This window comes from Heptranchias perlo, chromosome 25, assembly GCF_035084215.1.
Source record: "Heptranchias perlo isolate sHepPer1 chromosome 25, sHepPer1.hap1, whole genome shotgun sequence".
NCBI lineage: Eukaryota > Metazoa > Chordata > Chondrichthyes > Hexanchiformes > Hexanchidae > Heptranchias > Heptranchias perlo.
The window spans coordinates 3,030,603-3,050,482 of record NC_090349.1 but is presented as its reverse complement, the minus strand read 5'-3'; the positions used below and the strand labels follow the sequence as shown (position 1 = coordinate 3,050,482).

At 46.8% G+C, this 19,880-nt stretch overlaps 1 protein-coding gene across 3 annotated transcripts in view; it reads right to left on the bottom strand.

Annotated features, from left to right (window-relative positions):
* The window catches only part of LOC137341934 (glutathione hydrolase 1 proenzyme-like), a 325,363-nt gene that overhangs the window by 143,504 nt on the left and 161,979 nt on the right, over positions 1–19,880 (bottom strand). The window contains exon 1 of one of the 3 annotated variants that reach the window (XM_068005448.1): positions 11,600–11,822. The exons of 1 other annotated variant lie outside the window; for it this stretch is intronic. In XM_068005448.1, the coding sequence (XP_067861549.1) occupies positions 11,600–11,616 (17 nt within the window). In that variant the 5' untranslated portion in view covers positions 11,617–11,822. Of the gene's footprint in view, positions 1–11,555; positions 11,823–19,880 lie in introns of those variants that run through there. One more of the 3 variants, XM_068005451.1, reaches the window with a different exon arrangement.

Below are 19,880 nucleotides of genomic sequence, written 5' to 3'. Positions count from 1 at the left end.
CCAGTCTCTCGCCATTAAGAAAATAACTTGCTCTCTGATTTTTCCTGCCAAAGTGCATAACCTCACATTTTCCAATATTATATTGCATCTGCCAAATCTCCGCCCACTCACCCAGCCTGTCTATATCCCCTTGCAGGTTTTTTATGTCCTCCTCACTCTCTACTTTCCCTCCCATCTTTGTATCATCTGCAAATTTTGATATGTTGCACTCGGTCCCCTCCTCCAAATCGTTAATATAGATTGTAAAGAGTTGGGGACCCAGCACCGACCCCTGTGGAACACCACTGGTTACTGGTTGCCAGTCCGAAAATGAACCATTTATCCCAACTCTCTGCTTCCTGTTCGATAACCAATCCTCCACCCATGCCAGAATATTACCCCCAATCCCGTGATTTTTTATCTTAAGTAATAATCTTTTATGTGGCACCTTGTCGAATGCCTTCTGGAAGTCTAAATACACTACGTCCACTGGTTCCCCTTTATCCACCCTATAAGTTATATCCTCGAAGAACTCAAGCAAATTTGTCAGACATGACTTCCCCTTCATAAAGCCATGCTGACTTTGTCCTATTAAATTATGCTTATCTAAATGTTCCGTTACTGTCTCCTTAATAATAGACTCCAAAATTTTACCCACCACAGATGTTAAGCTAACTGGCCTATAATTTCCAGCCTTCTGCCTACTACCCTTTTTAAATAACGGTGTTACATTAGCAGTTTTCCAATCTGCCGGGACCTCTCCTGAGTCCAGGGAATTTTGGAAAACTATCACCAAAGCATCCACAATCCCTACTGCCACTTCCCTCAAGACCCTAGGATGGAAGCCATCAGGTCCAGGGGATTTATCCGCCTTGAGTCCCATTATTTTACTGAGTACCATCTCCTGAGTGATTTTAATCGTATTTAGCTCCTCCCCCCCGAGAGTCCCCTGTTTGTCCAGTGTTGGGATATTCTTAGTGTCCTCTACTGTAAAGACTGAAACAAAATATTTGTTCAGCATTTTTGCCATCTCCATGTTTCCCACCATTAATTTCCCGGTCTCATCCTCTAAGGGACCTATGTTTGCCTTAGCCACCCTTTTTCTTTTTATATAACTATAGAAACTCTTGCTATCTGTTTTTATATTTTTTGCTAATTTCTTTTCATAATCTAACTTCCCTTTCTTAATCAATCCTTTAGTTACTTTTTGCTGTCTTTTGAAGAATTCCCAATCTTCTATCCTCCCACTAAGTTTGGCTACCTTATATGTCCTTGTTTTTAGTCGGATACTATCCTTGATTTCTTTACTTAGCCACGGATGGCTGTCATTTCTTTTACACCCTTTTTTCCTCAGTGGAATATATTTATTTTGAAAGTTGTAAAATAACTCCCTAAATGAACACCACTGCTCATGTACCGTCTTACCCTTTAATCTATTTTCCCAGTCCACTTTAATCAATTCCGCTCTCATACCATCATAGTCTCCTTTATTCAAGCTCAGTACGCTTGTTTGAGAATCAACCTTCTCACCCTCTAATTGGATATGGAATTCAACCATGTTGTGGTCGCTCGTTCCAAGGGGATCCTTAACTAGGACATTATTAATTAATCCTGACTCATTACACAGGACCAGGTCCAAGGTTGCCTGCCCCCTTGTAGGATCAGTTACATACTGCTCAAGAAATCCATCCCTGATGCACTCAATGAACTCGTCCTCAAGGCTGCTCTGCCCAATTTGATTTGTCCAGTTAATATGATAATTAAAATCCCCCATAATTATGGCTGTTCCCTTATTACATGCCCCGACTATCTCCTGATTAATACTTCTTCCAGCAGAGTTGCAACTATTAGGAGGCCTATATACTACGCCCACTAATGTTTTTTTTCCCTTATTATTCCTTATCTCCACCCAAACTGTTTCATTATCTTGATGCTTTGTCCCAATATCATTTCTCTGTATTACAGTGATTCCTTCCTTTATTAACATAGCCACCCCACCTCCCCTTCCTTCCTGCCTGTCCTTCCTGATTGTTAAATACCCTGGCATATTTAATTCCCAGTCGTTGTCACCCTGCAGCCATGTTTCTGTAATGGCCACAAGATCATACCCATACGTAGTTATTTGTGCCGTTAACTCGTCCATTTTATTACGAATGCTACGTGCATTCAGATAAAGAACTTTCAAATCTGTTTTGTGACGCTTAGTTCCTGCTTTTTCCTTTTTTAACACTTTACCTATTACTCCATACCTTCTGTCCCTTCCTGTTACGCTTTCCTCTCTCTCCCTGCTCAGGTTCCCAACCCCCTGCCACTTTAGTTTAAACCCTCCCCAACAGCACTAGCAAACACTCCTCCTCGGACAGCGGTCCCGGCCCTGCCCAGGTGCAGACCATCCGGTTTGTACTGGTCCCACCTCCCCCAGAACCGTTTCCAGTGTCCCAGGAATTTGAATCCCTCCCCCTTGCACCATTCCTCTAGCCACGTATTCATTTGAAATATCCTCCTATTTCTACTCTGACTAGCACGTGGCACTGGCAGCAATCCTGAGATTACTACCTTTGAGGTCCTATTTTTTAATTTACCTCCTAACTCCCTATATTCTGCTTTTAGGACCTCATCCCCTTTTTTACCTATATCGTTGGTGCCTATGTGCACCACGACAGCTGGCTGTTCGCCCTCCCCCAGTAAATCTTTCCTGCAGCCTCTCTCAGGCCTTGACATCCTTCCTAAAGTGTGGTGCCCAGAATTGAACACAATACTCCAGCTGAGGCCTAACCAGTGTTTTATAAAGCTTTAGCATAATTTCCTTGCTTTTGTACAGGATTCCATATGCTTTTTTAACAGTCTTCTTAATTTGTCCTGATACCTTCAAAGATTTGTGTACATACACCCCCAGGTCTCTTTCTTCCTGCACTCCCTTTAAAATTGTACCATTTAGTTTATATTGCCTCTCCTCATTCTTCATACCAAAATGTATCACTTCACACTTCTCTGCATTAAATTTCATCTGCCATGTGTCTGCCCATTTCACCAGTCTGTTTGTGTCCTCCCAAAATCTGTTACTGTCCTCCACATTGTTTACTACATTTCCGAGTTTCGTGTCATCTGCAAATTTTGAAATTATACCCTGTATACCCAAGTCCAGGTCATTAATATATATCAAAAAGAGCAGTGGTCCTAACACCGACCTGTGGGGAACACCACTGTATACTTCCCTCCAGTCTGAAAAACATCCCGTTCATCACGACTCTGCTTTCTGTCCTTTACCCAATTTTATATCCACGCTGCCACTGTCCCTTTAATCCCATGGGCTTTAATTTTGCTAACAAGTCTATTATGTGGTACTTTATCCAATGCCTTTTGAAAGTCCATATACACAACATCAACCACACTACCCTCATCAACCCTTTTCGTTACTTCATCAAAGATCTCAATCAAATTAGTCAAACACGATTTTCCTTTAACAAATTTAACTTTCATTTATTAGCACGTACTTTTCCAAGTGCCAATTAATTTTGTCCCGGGTTATCGTCCCTAAAAGTTTCCCCACCACTGACGTTAAGCTGACTGGTCTGTAATTGCTGGGTTTATCCCTCTACCCTTTTTTGAACGGGGGTGTAACATTGCAGTCCTCCAGTCCTCTGGCACTGCCCCCATATCTAAGGAGGATTAGAAGATTGTGGCCAGAGCCTCTGCAATTTACACCCTTACTTCCCTCAGTAACCTAGGATGCATCCCATCTGGACCAGGTGACTTTTCTACTTTGAGTACTGCCAATCTTTTAAGGATCTCCTTTTTATCTATTTTTATCCTATCCAATATCGGTACTACCTCCTCCTTTACTGCTACATTGGCAGCATCCTCTTCTCTAGTGAAGACCGATGTGAAGTATTCATTTAGTACCTCAGCCACACTCTCTGCCTCCACAGGAAGATCTCCTTTTTGTCCCTAATCGGTCCCACCCTTCCTTTGACTACTCTTTTATTATTTATATGTTCATAAAAGTCTTTTTTTTTAATTCATTCATGGGATGTGGGCATCGCTGGCGAGGCCGTCATTTATTGCCCATCCCTAATTGCCCTTGAGAAGGTGGTGGTGAGCCGCCTTCTTGAACCGCTGCAGTCCGTGTGGTGAAGGTTCTTCCACAGTGCTGTTAGGAAGGGAGTTCCAGGATTTTGACCCAGCGATGATGAAGAAACAGCGATATACTTCCAAGCCGGGATGGTGTGTGACTTGGAGGGGAACGTGCAGGTGGTGTTGTTCCCATGTACCTGCTGCTCTTGTCCTTCTAAGTGGTAGAGGTCACGGGTTTGGGAGGTGCTGTCGAAGAAGCCTTGGCGAGTTGCTGCAGTGCATCCTGTGGATGGTACACACTGCAGCCACAGTGCGCCGGTGGTGAAGGGAGTGAATGTTTAGTGTGGTGGATGGGGTGCCAATCAAGCAGGCTGCTTTATCTTGGATGGTGTCGAGCTTCTTGAGTGTTGTTGCAGCTGCACTCATCCAAGCAAGTGGAGAGTATTCCATCACACTTCTGACTTGTGCCTTGTAGATGGTGGAAAGGCTTTGGGGAGTCAGGAGGTGAGTCACTCGCCGCAGAATACCCAGCCTCTGACCTGCTCGTGTAGCCACAGTATTTATGTGGCTGGTCCAGTTCAGTTTCTGGTCAATGGTGACCCCCAGGATGTTGATGGTGGGGGATTCGGCAATGGTAATGCCGTTGAATGTCAAGGGGAGGTGGTTAGACTCTCTCTTGTTGAAGATGGTCATTGCCTGGCACTTGTCTGGCGCGAATGTTACTTGCCACTTATCAGCCCAAGCCTGGATGTTGTCCAGGTCTTGCTGCATGCGGGCTCGGACTGCTTCATTATTTGAGGGGTTGCGAATGGAACTGAACACTGTGCAATCATCAGCGAACATCCCCATTTCTGACCTTATGATGGAGGGAAGGTCATTGATGAAGCAGCTGAAGATGGTTGGGCCTAGGACACTGCCTTGAGGAACTCCTGCAGCAATGTCCTGGGGCTGAGATGATTGGCCTCCAACAACCACCACCATCTTCCTTTGTGCTAGGTATGGCTCCAGCCACTGGAGAGTTTTCCCCCTGATTCCCACTGACTTCAATTTTACGAGGGCTCCTTGGTGCCACACTCGGTCAAATGCTGCCTTGATGTCAAGGGCAGTCACTCTCACCTCACCTCTGGAATTCAGCTCTTTTGTCCATGTTTGGACCAAGGCTGTAATGAGGTCTGGAGCCGAGTGGTCCTGGCGGAACCCAAACTGAGCATCGGTGAGCAGGTTATTGGTGAGTAAGTGCCGCTTGATAGCACTGTCGACGACACCTTCCATCACTTTGCTGATGATTGAGAGTAGACTGATGGGGCGGTAATTGGCCGGATTGGATTTGTCCTGCTTTTTGTGGGCAGGACATACCTGGGCAATTTTCCACATCATCGGGTAGATGCCAGTATTGTAGCTGTACTGGAACAGCTTGGCTAGAGGCACAGCTAGATCTGGAGCACAAGTCTTCAGCATTACAGCCAGGATGTTGTCGGGGCCAATAGCTTTTGCTGTATCCAGTGCACTCAGCCGTTTCTTGACATCACGTGGAGTGAATCGAATTGGCTGAAGACTGGCTTCTGTGATGGTGGGGATATCAGGAGGAGGCCGAGATGGATCATCCACTTGGCACTTCTGGCTGAAGATGGTTGCAAACGCTTCAGCCTTGTCTTTTGCACTCACGTGCTGGACTCCGCCATCATTGAGGATGGGGATGTTTACAGAGCCTCCTCCTCCCGTTAGTTGTTTAATTGTCCACCACCATTCACGACTGGATGTGGCAGGACTGCAGAGCTTTGATCTGATCCGTTGGTTGTGGAATCGCTTAGCTCTGTCTATAGCATGTTGCTTCCGCTGTTTAGCACGCATGTAGTCCTGAGTTGTAGCTTCACCAGGTTGGCACCTCATTTTTAGGTATGCCTGGTGCTGCTCCTGGCATGCTCTTCTACACTCCTCATTGAACCAGGGTCATAAAAGTCTTTTGGGTTCCCTTTTAAATTAGCTGCTAATCTATTCTCGTACTCTCTCTTTGCCCCCCTTATTTCCTTTTTTTAAATCTCCTCTGTACTTTCTGTACTCAGCTTGGTTCTCTACTGTATTATGAACCTTACATTTGTCATAAGCCTCCTTTTTCTGTTTCATTTTAATCTCTATCCTTAGTCATCTAGGGAGCTCTCGATTTGGATGCCCTTCCTTTCCCCCTCGTGGGACTGTGTTTATTCTGTACCTGAACCATCTCCTCCATGACGGCCTCCCATTATTCAATTACTGTTTTGCCACCAATTTTTGATTCCAATCCACAGGGGCAAGATCCCCTTTTATCTCACTGAAATTAGCCCTCCTCCAAATAAGTATTTTTACACTTGATTGTTCCTTGACCTTTTCCGTAACTGTTCTAAACCTAATGATATTATTGTAAACAATTTTACAACACCAAGTTATAGTCCAGCAATTTTATTTTAAATTCACAAGCTTTCGGAGGCTTCCTCCTTCGTCAGGCTTCCTTTACCTGACGAAGGAGGAAGCCTCCGAAAGCTTGTGAATTTAAAATAAAATTGCTGGACTATAACTTGGTGTTGTAAAATTGTTTACAATTGTCAACCCCAGTCCATCACCGGCATCTCCACATAATGATATTATGATCACTGTTCTCCAAATGCTCCCCCACTGAAACATGCTCCATCTGCCCCACTTCATTCCCCCAGAACTAGATCCAACACTGCTTCCTTCCTCGTTGGGCTGGAAACTCACTGATCAAGAAAGTTCTCTTGCATACACATTTCAGGAATTCCTCCCTCTCTTTGCCCTTTGCACTGTTACTATCCCAGACTATATTGGGATAATTGAAGTCCCCCATTATCACTACTCTATAGTTCTTGCATCTTTCTGTAATTTGCCTGCAAATGTTCTTCTCTATCTCCTTTCCACTATTTGGTGGCCTATAGTATACACCCAGTAGTGTAATAGCTCCTCTATTGTTCCTTAATTCTAACCAAATAGATTCTGTCTTTGACCCCTCAACTACATCATCCCTTTCCAGTGCTATAATAGTTTCTTTGATCAATGCTGCCACCCCTGTCCTTTCTTTCCTTCGCTATCTTTCCTGAATACCTTGTAGCCAGGAATGTTAAGTCCCCAATCCTCCCCTTCTTTGAGCCAGGTCTCTGTTATTGCCACTACATCATAGTCCCATGAGACGACTTGTGCCTGCAGCTCACCAACCTTATTTACCACACTATGTGCATTTACACACATGCATTCCAAACTCATCTTAGACTGCCTCACATTTGCTTCCTGTTTGATCCCTCCTATTTCTGAACTACTCTTTACTCTAGCGCTATTTGTCTCTCCCCAGTATATTTAGGGGTAGTTAAAATCTCCCGTGATTATTATTCTATGTCCTTTAATCATTTCACATATTTCTTCCTCCACCTCCTTTCCACTATTAGGTGGTTTGTAGTATACCCCTTTTCGCATGATCGATCCCTCCTTGTCTTTTATTTCAATCCATATGGATTCTGTTTCTATTCCCCTGTTAGTTATGACACTTTTTTCTATTGCCACTATGTTATCTCTAATTCGTTGAGCTACTCCCCCCCCCACTTCTTCCTTCCCTGTCCTTTCTGATTATGTTGAAACCTGCAATATTTAGTTGCCAGTCCTGTTCTTTATGCAGCCTTGTTTCAGTTATTCCTACTACATCTGGTTACTCACTACGGATTATTGCCTCCAGTTCCCCAATTTTATTTTGGCGCTGTGTACTTTGCTGTACACGCAGTTTAATTCAACTTTAATAGTTGTTCCTTTTACTTTATTTTCAATAGTCCTTTTATACTTCTGTTTTATAACTGTATTTGATCCTTGACTGTTTATATTATCTTTATTCCTTACCCTGGTCTGAACTTTACACTCATCTCCTGTTTTTTTAGGTTTTTATTATTGCTATCAGATCCCTCCCCCCATCTTGCTAGTTTAAAGCCTTATCTATCACCCTATTGATCCTTTCCACTCCTACTCCAGTTCAGGAGGAACCCGTCCCAGAGGTGCAGCTCCTTCCTGCATGATCTGGAATCACTGCCTGAAAGGGTGGTGGAAGCAGGTTCAATAGTAACTTTCAAAAGGGAATTGGATAAATACTTGAAAATTTTGCAGGGCTATGGGGAAAGAGCAGGGGAGTGGGACTAATTGGATAGCTCTTTGAAAGAGCCGGCACAGGCACAATGGGCCGAATGGCCTCCTCCTGTGCTGTGTGATTCTGTGATTTTATGAAAACTTAGGGATACTTAACCAGAAAACAAAAGAAGTACAGAAACAGAAGAGACAGAGAGAGAAACATAACGACAACAGAGACAAGGAAGACAGACACCATATTCTCCTACTGACTGCGCAAAGTGGCACAGGAGATCCATAAATAAACATAGAAACGTGAGTGTCTTCTCCTGGGAGCTGGGCTCCTGGCCCTGTGCTACTAAATGTTGCGCAAACATTAGAAGAAGCTGCATCTGAGCAAAACTGACTGTAATTTCCCCAGCTTCCCTCACTAGTCATTGCCTGGCTTACCCCGTGAGTTGCAAATCATAGAACAGAATCATAGAAAGGTTACAGCACAGAAGGAGGCCATTCGGCCCATCGAGTCCGTGCCGGCTCTATGCAAGAGCAATCCAGCTAGTCCCGCTCCTCCACCCTATCCCCGAAACGCCACAAGTCGCTGGACGATTTGCGCCGCTCCACCATTAGCTTCGCAAAAATGGTATCTGGCTCTCAACCTCCCCGTGAGTTTCAAGAAATTGCTGCATTTGCGTATTAATTGTCAATTAAACTCTCTGCAGAAAGTTAGGGCCAATACTCAACAGCGTAAGGACCCTTTTAATGAGGAGATTGATGTTCCCACAATGCAAATCAACCTCCCCGGCTGAGAAAAGGAACAATTGAAACTATGGATCTCATTCCTGCAGGTAGTAAATTGTCCCTAGAGGTTTTCAAATTTCAAATTTAAATTTTTCAATCTTTTTCTTACTATTCCTTTCTGTATCTTCTTTCTCTCTTGCTTAAATCCAATCTTTCCTTCCCTCTCATTATTTCTCTTTCTGTACCTAATTCATCCTATTTCCTTCTCTATTCTTCCTCTGTTTAATTCTCAATCCTTAAATCTCATTGGTTAAAGAGATAGACTGTTGGTCTCCTTGTTCACTAAGGTCCTAGATGCCCTGTTTCCCTTGCTCGTTATCAGCTTGTACTCATTGCAAGTTTTTTGAGCTGAAGGGGGAGGAAAAAAGTCTAATTAACGGGGTACACCACAAGATGCCCCATTCCAGCAAAATCTGGGCCATTGTGAGCGACTACAAATGGTCATTTATGCCATTTTTCTAGAGGTTCTGCCAATCTCCCATCACAGTTATGGTGGGGGAAATCAGGAGAACACCCACAGAGCTTTTAGGGCCCAGACATGTACATTCAGTATAACAAATGTACACTCTGAAACCAAATTACTACTTGGTGCTATTTATATCTATAACGATCAAGAAGTGCTAGTGAAAGGCAAGTAAAGTCCACTCGCATTAATTAACCTGTTATCAATCTAAAACATTCAAATGATTGAAGACTGAATGAGTCACGATTGGATCCTGAGAAATGGCGTGAACAGATGCAGCAACATTTTTGGCACTAATATTCAGTCGAAGACCCTCCTGCTTGGATAGCTGCCAACACTCACTGTCTCGGCTCAAACATGTAGAAGGCTGCAAGGCTGATGTGTTAGGGTTGATGGGACCTGAGGGTGATGTGTTAGGGTTGATGGGGCCTGAGGGTGATGTGTTGGGGTTGATGGGACCTGAGGGTGATGTGTTAGGGTTGATGGGGCCTGAGGATGATGTGTTGGGGTTGATGGGGCCTGAGGGTGATGTGTTGGGGTTGATGGGGCCTGAGGGTGATGCGTTGGGGGTTGATGGGGCCTGAGGGTGATGTTTTGGGGGTTGATGGGGCCTGAGGGTGATGTGTTGGGGTTGATGGGACCTGAGGGTGATGTGTTAGGGTTGATGGGGCCTGAGGGTGATGTGTTGGGGTCGATGGGGCCTGAGGGTGATGTGTTGGGGTTGATGGGGCCTGAGGGTGATGTGTTGGGGTTGATGGGGCCTGAGGGTGATGTTTTGGGGGTCGATGGGGCCTGAGGGTGATGTGTTGGGGTTGATGGGGCCTGAGGGTGATGTGTTGGGGTTGATGGGGCCTGAGGGTGATGTGTTGGGGTTGATGGGGCCTGAGGGTGATGTTTTGGGGGTCGATGGGGCCTGAGGGTGATGTTTTGGGGGTCGATGGGGCCTGAGGGTGATGTGTTGGGGGTTGATGGGGCCTGAGGGTGATGTGTTGGGGGTTGATGGAGACAAGGGTGAAGAATAAGAGGGGCTCGGTGCAGGATAGGATGCAGACAGTGGAGATTGGGATGAGGTGGAGTTTGTGTTGGGCGCCAATGAGGAGGGTGTGGAGAAGTCGAGGTAACAAAGGCATGGACAAGGGTTCAGTGGCAATGGGAGTGAGGTGGGGCAGAGACGGGCAATGTTGTGAAGGGGGGAGCAAGCAGTCACGTTGAAGGAGAGGATGTTGGATTTAAAGCTCAGCTTAGAATCGAAAAGAAAATTGAGGCAAGGCACAGTCTGGTTTGACCTGAGCCAGGGGATGGAGCTGGGGCCAAGGGTAGGGAGATCTTGGCAGGAGCCTCATGAGACAGCCTCAGTCTTCCCAATGTTCAATTGGAAAAACTGCTGGTTAACTCAGCACAGACTGGGAATCGGACCTGGGGCCTGCTGACCTGTATGGCTCAGTACGAACCACCAAGTAGTGCCTTTACCCACTCACCGACTGAGGGAGCTGGCAATCGATCATCAGTGGTGATCAGTGGATGTTTGCCCTTGATGGGAATACACAGAGTGAAGTATTAGATTGGAAGTGACTGTGTCCCTCTGGTAATTCACTGATCCCACACTCACACAGGACTATGCTATCCACTCTGCTGCTTTCTCTGTTCCACTCCACATTGGCCCAGGAATTGCTCCAAGCGACGAACGAACAACACTCGCCATTCCATAGATTTATTCTCACCCACAAACTTACTGCGGTCTTTACTGCGTGAAGTTCCTCTAATTCAAAGCTGAAAGGAGTCCAGCGTTAACTGGAGCAAAGCTAGGACCATGCGAGCAACAAGAGGGTCTCTTTCGCCTCTTGATTAATGAGACTGCCGTATTTTTGACAAGCCACGGTCAGTGAGTCAAAACTATGAAGTGAAAGGTAAACAATTAAAAACCTGATAAAAACAGTAAGAGACAGCAAAATAAAGAGAGGGTAAGAAATATCGATTTAAAGGATAGAGATAAAAGAGACAGAAAGAAAAGTAAAAAAATTTAAATTTAAATTTTCTTTTTTTAAAAAAATGTCCAACAACTTTCAAAATCACAATTAATGAGACTCCACATTTTTAAAATTTTAAGTTTCAGTGCCAGAGAGGTAGTTTGGCAGTAATTAAGACTTACCATGCCGTTAAATCTTAGTTTAGAGCTGATATTTTTGAGGGTACCTGTTTTGTGGCGACATTACTTAGTTTCCAACTGGGCATGAGAGCAAGTTGGCGCTGGTCCAGTGATTCCAGTGATTCTAGCCGGCGAGGTCCCCTTAACGCGAGTCTGTCATATCGCCGGCGAACCAGGAAGAGCAAGTTCCGGATTTCCGCATTTGACTGCGTACGTGCAGACGCTGAAACTTGCTCTTCAATTTCGCCACTAATAATGGTGAGCGCATTTAGTCTCACCGTTATTTTAGAAGCAATTTCTGGGCCAATGTGTTTGATGGGAATATTTTCTTTATTGTAAATAATCCAATGCAAAGCTATTCCGTTCAAACATCCGTGTTTCTGAATGAAACATTAACAACATCTGTTTATAATCTGTAGACATTCCGCTTATGCTAACTCGGGAACAGCTCGGAATTGCAAAGTATGATTCACCTTATTTTGACAGACTTCCACTGTTTAAGGATTTATTTAAACTTAGGTGCCATGAAGCTAACAGAGCAGGAATGGAATGTGAATCACAGAATAGGTACTGTAAGAGACAGAGTGGCTCAGAGACCCCCAAGCATTGTAACAGATAGCTGGGTCAGGGATAGGTACTGTAACAGAAAGAGCAGGGCCAGGGATAGGTACTGTAACAGAAAGAGCAGGGCCAGGGCTAGGTACTGTAACAGAAAGAGCAGGGTCAGGGATAGGTACTGTAACAGAAAGAGCAGGGCCAGGGCTAGGTACTGTAACAGAAAGAGCAGGGCCAGGGCTAGGTACTGTAACAGAAAGAGCAGGGTCAGGGATAGGTACTGTAACAGAAAGAGCAGGGCCAGGGATAGGTACTGTAACAGAAAGAGCAGGGCCAGGGCTAGGTACTGTAACAGAAAGAGCAGGGTCAGGGATAGGTACTGTAACAGAAAGAGCAGGGCCAGGGATAGGTACTGTAACAGAAAGAGCAGGGTCAGGGATAGGTACTGGAACAGAAAGAGCAGGGCCAGGGATAGGTACTGTAACAGAAAGAGCAGGGCCAGGGATAGGTACTGTAACAGAAAGAGCAGGGCCAGGGCTAGGTACTGTAACAGAAAGAGCAGGGTCAGGGATAGGTACTGTAACAGAAAGAGCAGGGCCAGGGATAGGTACTGTAACAGAAAGAGCAGGGCCAGGGCTAGGTACTGTAACAGAAAGAGCAGGGCCAGGGATAGGTACTGTAACAGAAAGAGCAGGGCCAGGGATAGGTACTGTAACAGAAAGAGCAGGGTCAGGGATAGGTACTGGAACAGAAAGAGCAGGGCCAGGGATAGGTACTGGAACAGAAAGAGCAGGGCCAGGGATAGGTACTGGAACAGAAAGAGCAGGGCCAGGGATAGGTACTGTAACAGAAAGAGCAGGGTCAGGGATAGGTACTGTAACACACACCACAAGGGCAGGAATAGGAATTGTAACAGACAGAGTGGGGTCAGGAAAAGTTCATTTAACAGATAGAAGGGTCAGAACAGGTACTGTAACAAACAGAGCAAGGTCAGGGATAGGTATTGTAACAGAGAGTGCAGGGTTAAGGATAGATGCTGTAATAGAGAGAGAATCAGCGATAGGTACTGTAACAGACAAAGCAAGGTCAGGGTTAGGCACTGTAACAGACAGAGTGGGGTCAGGAATATGTACTGTAACAGACAGAAGGTTCATGGTTAGGCACTGTGGCAGATAGCAGAGTTAGGGATAGGTGCTGTCACAGACAGTAGGTAAGGGATAGGTACATTGACAGACAGAGCAGATCAGAGCTAGCTACGGTAACAGACAGAACAGGGTCAGGGACAAGTACTGTAGCAGACAGAGTGGGGTTAGGGATAGGTACTGTAACAGGTACAGCAGGGTCAGTGTTAAGCACTGTAACAGATAGCACGGTCAAGGATAGGTACTGTAATAGACAGAGCAGGCTCAGGGATAGCTGCTGTAACAGAGAGAGCAAGGTCAGCACCAAGTACTGTAACATACAGCAAAAGGTCAGGTACTGGTACTGTAACAGATAGAGAGGGGTCTGGGATAGGTACTGTAACAGATAGAGCGGGGTCTGGGATAGATACTATAACAGTCAGGGGTCGTTCAGGGACAGATACTGTAATAGACAGAGCAGGGTCACGGGATACACACTGTAACAGATATAGCAGGGTCAGAGAAAGGAACTGAAATGGACAGAGCAGGGTCTAGGATAGGTACTGTAACAGACAAAGTAGCACCAGGGATAGGCACTTTAACAGACTGAGCAGGGTCATGGATAGGTACTGTAACAGGTGGAGCAGGGTCTGTGTTAGGCACGGCAACAGTTAGCACGGTCAGGGACAGGAACTGAAACAGACAAAGCGGGGTCAGGGATAGATACTGTAACAGACAGAACAGTGTCAGGGAGAGGTATTGTTACAGATAGAGCAGAGTCAGGGATAGGCACTGTATCAAATAGCAAGGTCAGGGACAGGTACTGTAAAAGACAGAGCTGGGTCAGAGACAGGTACTGTAACAGACAGCGCAAGGTCAGGGTAGGTACTGTAACAGGCAAAGCAGGGTCAGGGATTGGTACTGTAATAGTCAGAGCCATTTCAGGGATTGATACGCTAACAGACAGGGCAGGTTCAGGGATGGGTACGGTAACAGATTGAGCAGGGTCAGTATTGGGCAGATTAACAGATAGCAGGGTCAGCGATAGGTACTGTTACAGATAGCACGTACAGGGATAGGTACTGTAATAGACAGAGCATTGTTAGGGATAAATGCTGTAACATACAGAGCAGGGTCAGGGATTGGTACTGTAACAGATAGCATTGTGAGGGCTAGGCACTGTAACAGAGCTGGGTCAGTGACAGATATTGTAATAGAGAGAGCAGGGTCAGGGATAGGTACTGTACCAGACAGAGCTGTGTCAGGGACAGGTAGTGTAACAGACAGCGCAAGGTCAGGGATAGGCACTGTAACAGACAGAGTGAGATCACGATTACGTACAGACAGAGCAGGTTCAGTGTTGGGGACTGTGACTGATCGCAGGGTCAGGGACAGGTACTATAACAGAGAGAGAGGGAATGGGTGACCTCCAGTCAGACAAGGAGGACCAAGCAGGTAGTTCAGGAGTCCCCTGAGTGCATCTCACTCTCTAGTTTTGAATACTGGTGAGAGAGAGGGTTCCTCTGGGGAGTGCAGCCACAGCCAAGTCCACAGCAACATGGATGGATCAGCTCTACAGGAGGAGGGGAGGAAGGTCAGGAGAAAGATAGTGATAGGATTTTATAGTTAGGGGAACAGACAGGCTTTTCTGCGGCCACAGACGTGATTCCAGGATGGTATGTTGCCTCCCTGGTACCAGGGTCAAGGATATCACTGAGCGGCTGCAGAACATTCTGGTGGGGGGGAGGGTGAACAGTCAGAGGTCGTGGTCCATATCGGTACCAGCAACATAGGCAGAAAGAAGAATGAGGTCCCGCAGGCAGATTTTAAGGAGCTAAGAAAAAAATTAATAATCAGGACCTCAAAGGTAGTAATCTCCGGATTACTCCCAGTGCCACGCGCTAGTGAGTATCAAAATAGGAGGATAGAGCAGATAGGAGGATAGTGCGGCTGGAGAGATGGTGCAGGAGGGAGGGAAGGCTTTAGATTCCTGGGGCATTGGGACCTGTTCTGGGGGAGGTGGGACCTGTACAAGCCGGACATGTTGCACCTCAACAGGGCCGGGACCAATATTCTCGCGGGAGGTTTGCTAGTTCTGTTGGGGAGGGTTTAAACTAGCTTGGCAGAGGGATGGGAATCTGAGTGTAGATTCAGAAGGGAGAGAAGCAGAGCCGGAAATGGAAGACAAAAAATTAGTAAGCAAGTTTGGAAGGCAGAAGAAACAAAAGAGTTCGGCAGTGCTTAATGGTATATACTTCAATACAAGGGGCTCGAATTTAGCAGGCCTGCGGGTTCCCAGCGGGTGGTCCTCCGGGAGCGTCGAAAACGCGGACGGCGAAATTAGTGGGTTGCCCACGCGATCGTAGCAGGCAACACCCTAATAGGAATCAATTACCTGCTCCTCCGGGGTCCACGGCGCTGGCCTGCGCGTCGGTCAGGCTGCGCATGCGCAGTACGATCTGTCAGCTGGAGGCTCTCTAGTTAAAGGGGCAGTCCTCCACTGACAGATGCTGCAACCAATGGGACAAATTGCAGCATGGAGCAGCCCAGGGGGAAGGCTGCTCCCAGTTTAATGATGCCTCACCCCAGGTATCATCAGATGGGGTGAGGAGGAGGGGGAGGACACAGATCTTCCCCCCGGCGGGCGGGAGGAAGCGGCCTGCCTCTGCCACCAAGAAGGCCTGGCTCGAGGTGGCAGAGGGGGTCACCTGCGCCACCAACATATGGCCCACCTGCATACAGTGCAGGAGGCGCTGCAATGACCGCAGTAGGTCAGCCGCAGTGAGAACACGAAGTCTTTCCCCTACACTCCGTCTGCCACAACACTGCCCCCACCCCACATCTCCTTCGGCACCGCCAACACTATTCTGTCACATCACCCTTCATACCCACTCACACCCCATCCTCATCTTACCTCCACCTACTCACCTCGCCAGTACTCATCCTGCCACTAACACGCAACCCAATCCTCATACAATCTCATGGCTCCATCCCATACTCACCCTCTCGTGCATCTCCCTCACGGCCAGCCTCACTCAACCTGCCACCACCTGTGCTGCAGCCACAGGGCATGCATCACATATGTGCAGTAGGCAGCGTAAGGCAAACGTCTCGTCAGCATGAAGGGGGTGCACAAGGGTATCTGAGGGTTTGTCATGGGTGTTACCCATATTGAATTTCAGAGCAACAAACAGCACACATTATATTGACACCACCACTGCCATGTCTCCGCGAATCCTGTCCGTTGTGTCCAATAATGCCCGCTCCTGGGTATCACTATGAGGACCCACCACTGATGCCACCCATCGTGTTACTGCAGAGTAGGTGCAGGTGTATTTGCAGGGCTCGTCCGCGCAGCCGACTGAGAGACATCGGCGGTGTAGCCGGCTGCACCCTGGAAGGATGCGGAGGAGAAGGTGTGATGGGCAGTGGTGACTTTGCCAGCGACAGGTAAGCAGTTGGTGCTGGGGCCAGCCAGGAGCAGCTCGGCATGAAAGAGGCTGCAGATCTCCACGACTACATGTCGAGCGAATCTGCGCTTCCCTGTGCACTGCTGCTCGGAGAGGTCCGGGGAGCTGCGCCTCGGTCTGTGGACCCTGTGGCGAGGGTAGTGCCCTCTGCGACGCGTCTCTCTCTGCGGTAGCCCTCCCTCCTGCTGTGCAGGTGGGCATGCAACAACACCGTGTTGGGGGGATCCACGTCTCTGAGGCGGACGGCGTGGACTGCGAGGCTGCTGGTGCTGGTCATGCTCTTCGTCCTCCGAGGGTGTCCACACACCACCCAACTGGCAGGTGTTGGTCTGAGGGGTTGTGCAGGGTAGGTGTGTGGTTCCTCGGACTGGGGCTGCGGTTTCGTGTCGGTCTGTCCTCTGGCTTGGTGGGGGGTGGTGGAGGGCAGGGGTTGCCCTATGTGACGCGGTGGCCTCCTGCGTGGGTGAGGGCTCTCCCCCGTGGAACGCACCTTGGCACCTGCCACAGGCTGCTGGCTGCAACACGCCTGGTTGGAGGGAGACTGTTTCCCCCAGTGTGGGAAACTCACTGCCTTGAACCTAAAATCCCACACTTCCTCTTTTGACAGCTGCTTCAGCTCATTAACTGACCACAACGAGCAAGGTAAGTACTCTCAAGTGGAACCCCGCTGGCTTTAATTGCCTGCGGGATTCCCACCAGCGGGGCTTGCGCGCGCAGCCCCGCACGTCAGCGCGGTACCCGGAAGTGGCCGGGATTTCGTCGCGATCCGGTCACGTGACCGGAGATCGGGATTTTCGGGGCCACCCCGCTGGGAACCCGCCGGAAACACGCTCCTAAAATCGAGCCCAAGGAGTCTAGTGAATAAGGCAGATGAGCTGAGGGCACAGATAGACACGTGGCAGTACGATATCTTAGCTATTACTGAAACATGGCTTAAACAGGGGCAGGAATGGCAGCTCAACGTTCCTGGTTACAGGGTTTTCAGACGAGATGGAGAGGGGGATAAAAAAGGAGGGGGTGGCAATATTGGTTAAAGAAAGGAGGGATGATATGTTAGAAGGATCATCGAATGAGGCCATATGGGTTGAGCTAAAGAACAAAAAAGGGTTAATCACACTGCTGGGAGTGTACTATAGAACCCCAAACAGTCAGAGGGAGATAGAGGAGCAAATATGTCGGCAAATTTCTGAGAAGTGCAAAAACAATAGGTCAGTAATAGGGGATTTCAACTACCCGAATATTAACTGGGACACAAACAGTGTAAAAGGTATAGAGGGCGCAACATTCTTAAATTGCATTTAGGGGAACTTTTTTAGCCAGTACATAGCAAGCCCAACAAGAGAAGGGGCAGTTCTGGACTTAGTTTAAGGGACTGAAGCTGAGCAGGTGGAACGAGTATCAGTGGGAGAGCATTTTGGTGATAGTGATCATAACTCAGTTAGATTTAGCATAGTTATGGAAAAGGACAAAAGATAGAACAGGAGTAAAAGTTCTCAATTGGGGAAAGGCCAATTTTACTAAACTGAGAAGTGATTTAGCAAAAGTGGACTGGAAACAGCTACTTGAAGGTAAATCAGTGTCAGAGCAGTGGGAGGCATTCAAGGGAGAGATAGTGAGAGTTCAGAACAAACATGTTCCCACAAAGAAAAAGGGTGGAATTGCCAAATTTAGAGCCCCCTGGATGACAAGGAGCATACAGGATAAGATACAGCAAAAAAGGGAAGCTTATGTCAGATACTGAGAGTTCAATAGCCTAGAGGAGTGTAGAAAGTGCAGGGGTGAAATTAAAAAGGAAATTAGGAAAGCAAAGAGGGGACATGAAAAAATACTAGCAAGTAAAATCAAGGAAAACCAAAGATGTTTTATACATACATAAAGAGCAAGAGAACAACGAAGGAAAGAGTAGAGCCTATTAGAAACCAAAAAGGTAACCTGTGTGTGGAGGCGGAAGATGTGGGTATGGTTCTGAATGAATACTTTGTGTCTGTCTTCACAAAAGAGGGGAACGATGCAGAGATTATAGCTAAGGAGGAGGAATGTGAAATATTGGATGGGATAAACATAGTGAGAGAGGAAGTATTAAGGGGTTTAGCATCTTTGAAAGTAGATAAAACGCCAGGCCCAGCTGAAATGTATACCAGGCTGTTAAGAGAGGCAAGGGAGGAAATAGCAAAGGTTCTGAGCATCATTTTCCAATCCTCCCTGGCTAACGGTGTGGTGCCAGAGGATTGGAGGACTGCTAACGTTGTACTGTTGTTTAAAAAGGGAGAAAGGGATAGACCAAGTATAGACCAATCAGTCTAACCTCGGTGGTGGGCAAATTATTGGAATCAATTTTGAGGGACAGCATAAATTGTCATTTACAAAGGCACGGATTAATCAAGGACAGTCAACATGGATTTGTTAAGGGAAGGTTATGTCTGACTAACTTGATTGAATTTTTTGAGGAGGTAACAAGGAGGGTCGATGAGGGTAACGCATTTGATGTAGTCTACATGGATTTTAGCAAGGCTTTTGACAAGGTCCCACATGGCAATCTGATCAAAAAAAGTAAAAGCCCATGGGATCCAAGGGAAAGTGGCAAGCTAGATCCAAAATTGGCTCAGTGGCAGGAAGTAAAGGGTCGACGGGTGTTTTTGTGACTGGAAAACTGTTTCCAGTGGGGTTCCGCAGGGCTCGGTATTAGGTCTTTGTGGTATATATTGATGATTTGGACTTGAATGTAGGGGGCATGATCAAGAAGTTTGCAGATAATACAAAAACTGGCTGTGCAGTTGATAGTGAGGAGGAAAGCTGCAGACTATAGGATGATATCAATGAACTGGTCAGATGGGCAGAAAAGTGGCAAATGGAATTCAATCTGGTGAAGTGTGAGGTAATGCATTTGGGGAGGGCAAACAAGGCAAGGGAATACACAATAAATGGGAGGATACTGAGAGGTGTAGAGGAACAGAGAAACTTTGGAGTGCATGTCCACAGATCCCTGAAGGTAGCAGGACAGTTGGATAAAATGGTTAAGAAGGCATACGGGATACTTTCCTTTATTAGCCAAGGCATAGAATATAAGAGCAGGGATGTTATGGTGGAACTGTATAAAACATCAGTTAGGCCACTGCTTGAGTACTGTGTACAGTTCTGGTCACCACATTACAGGAAAGATGTGATTGCACTAGAGAGGGTAC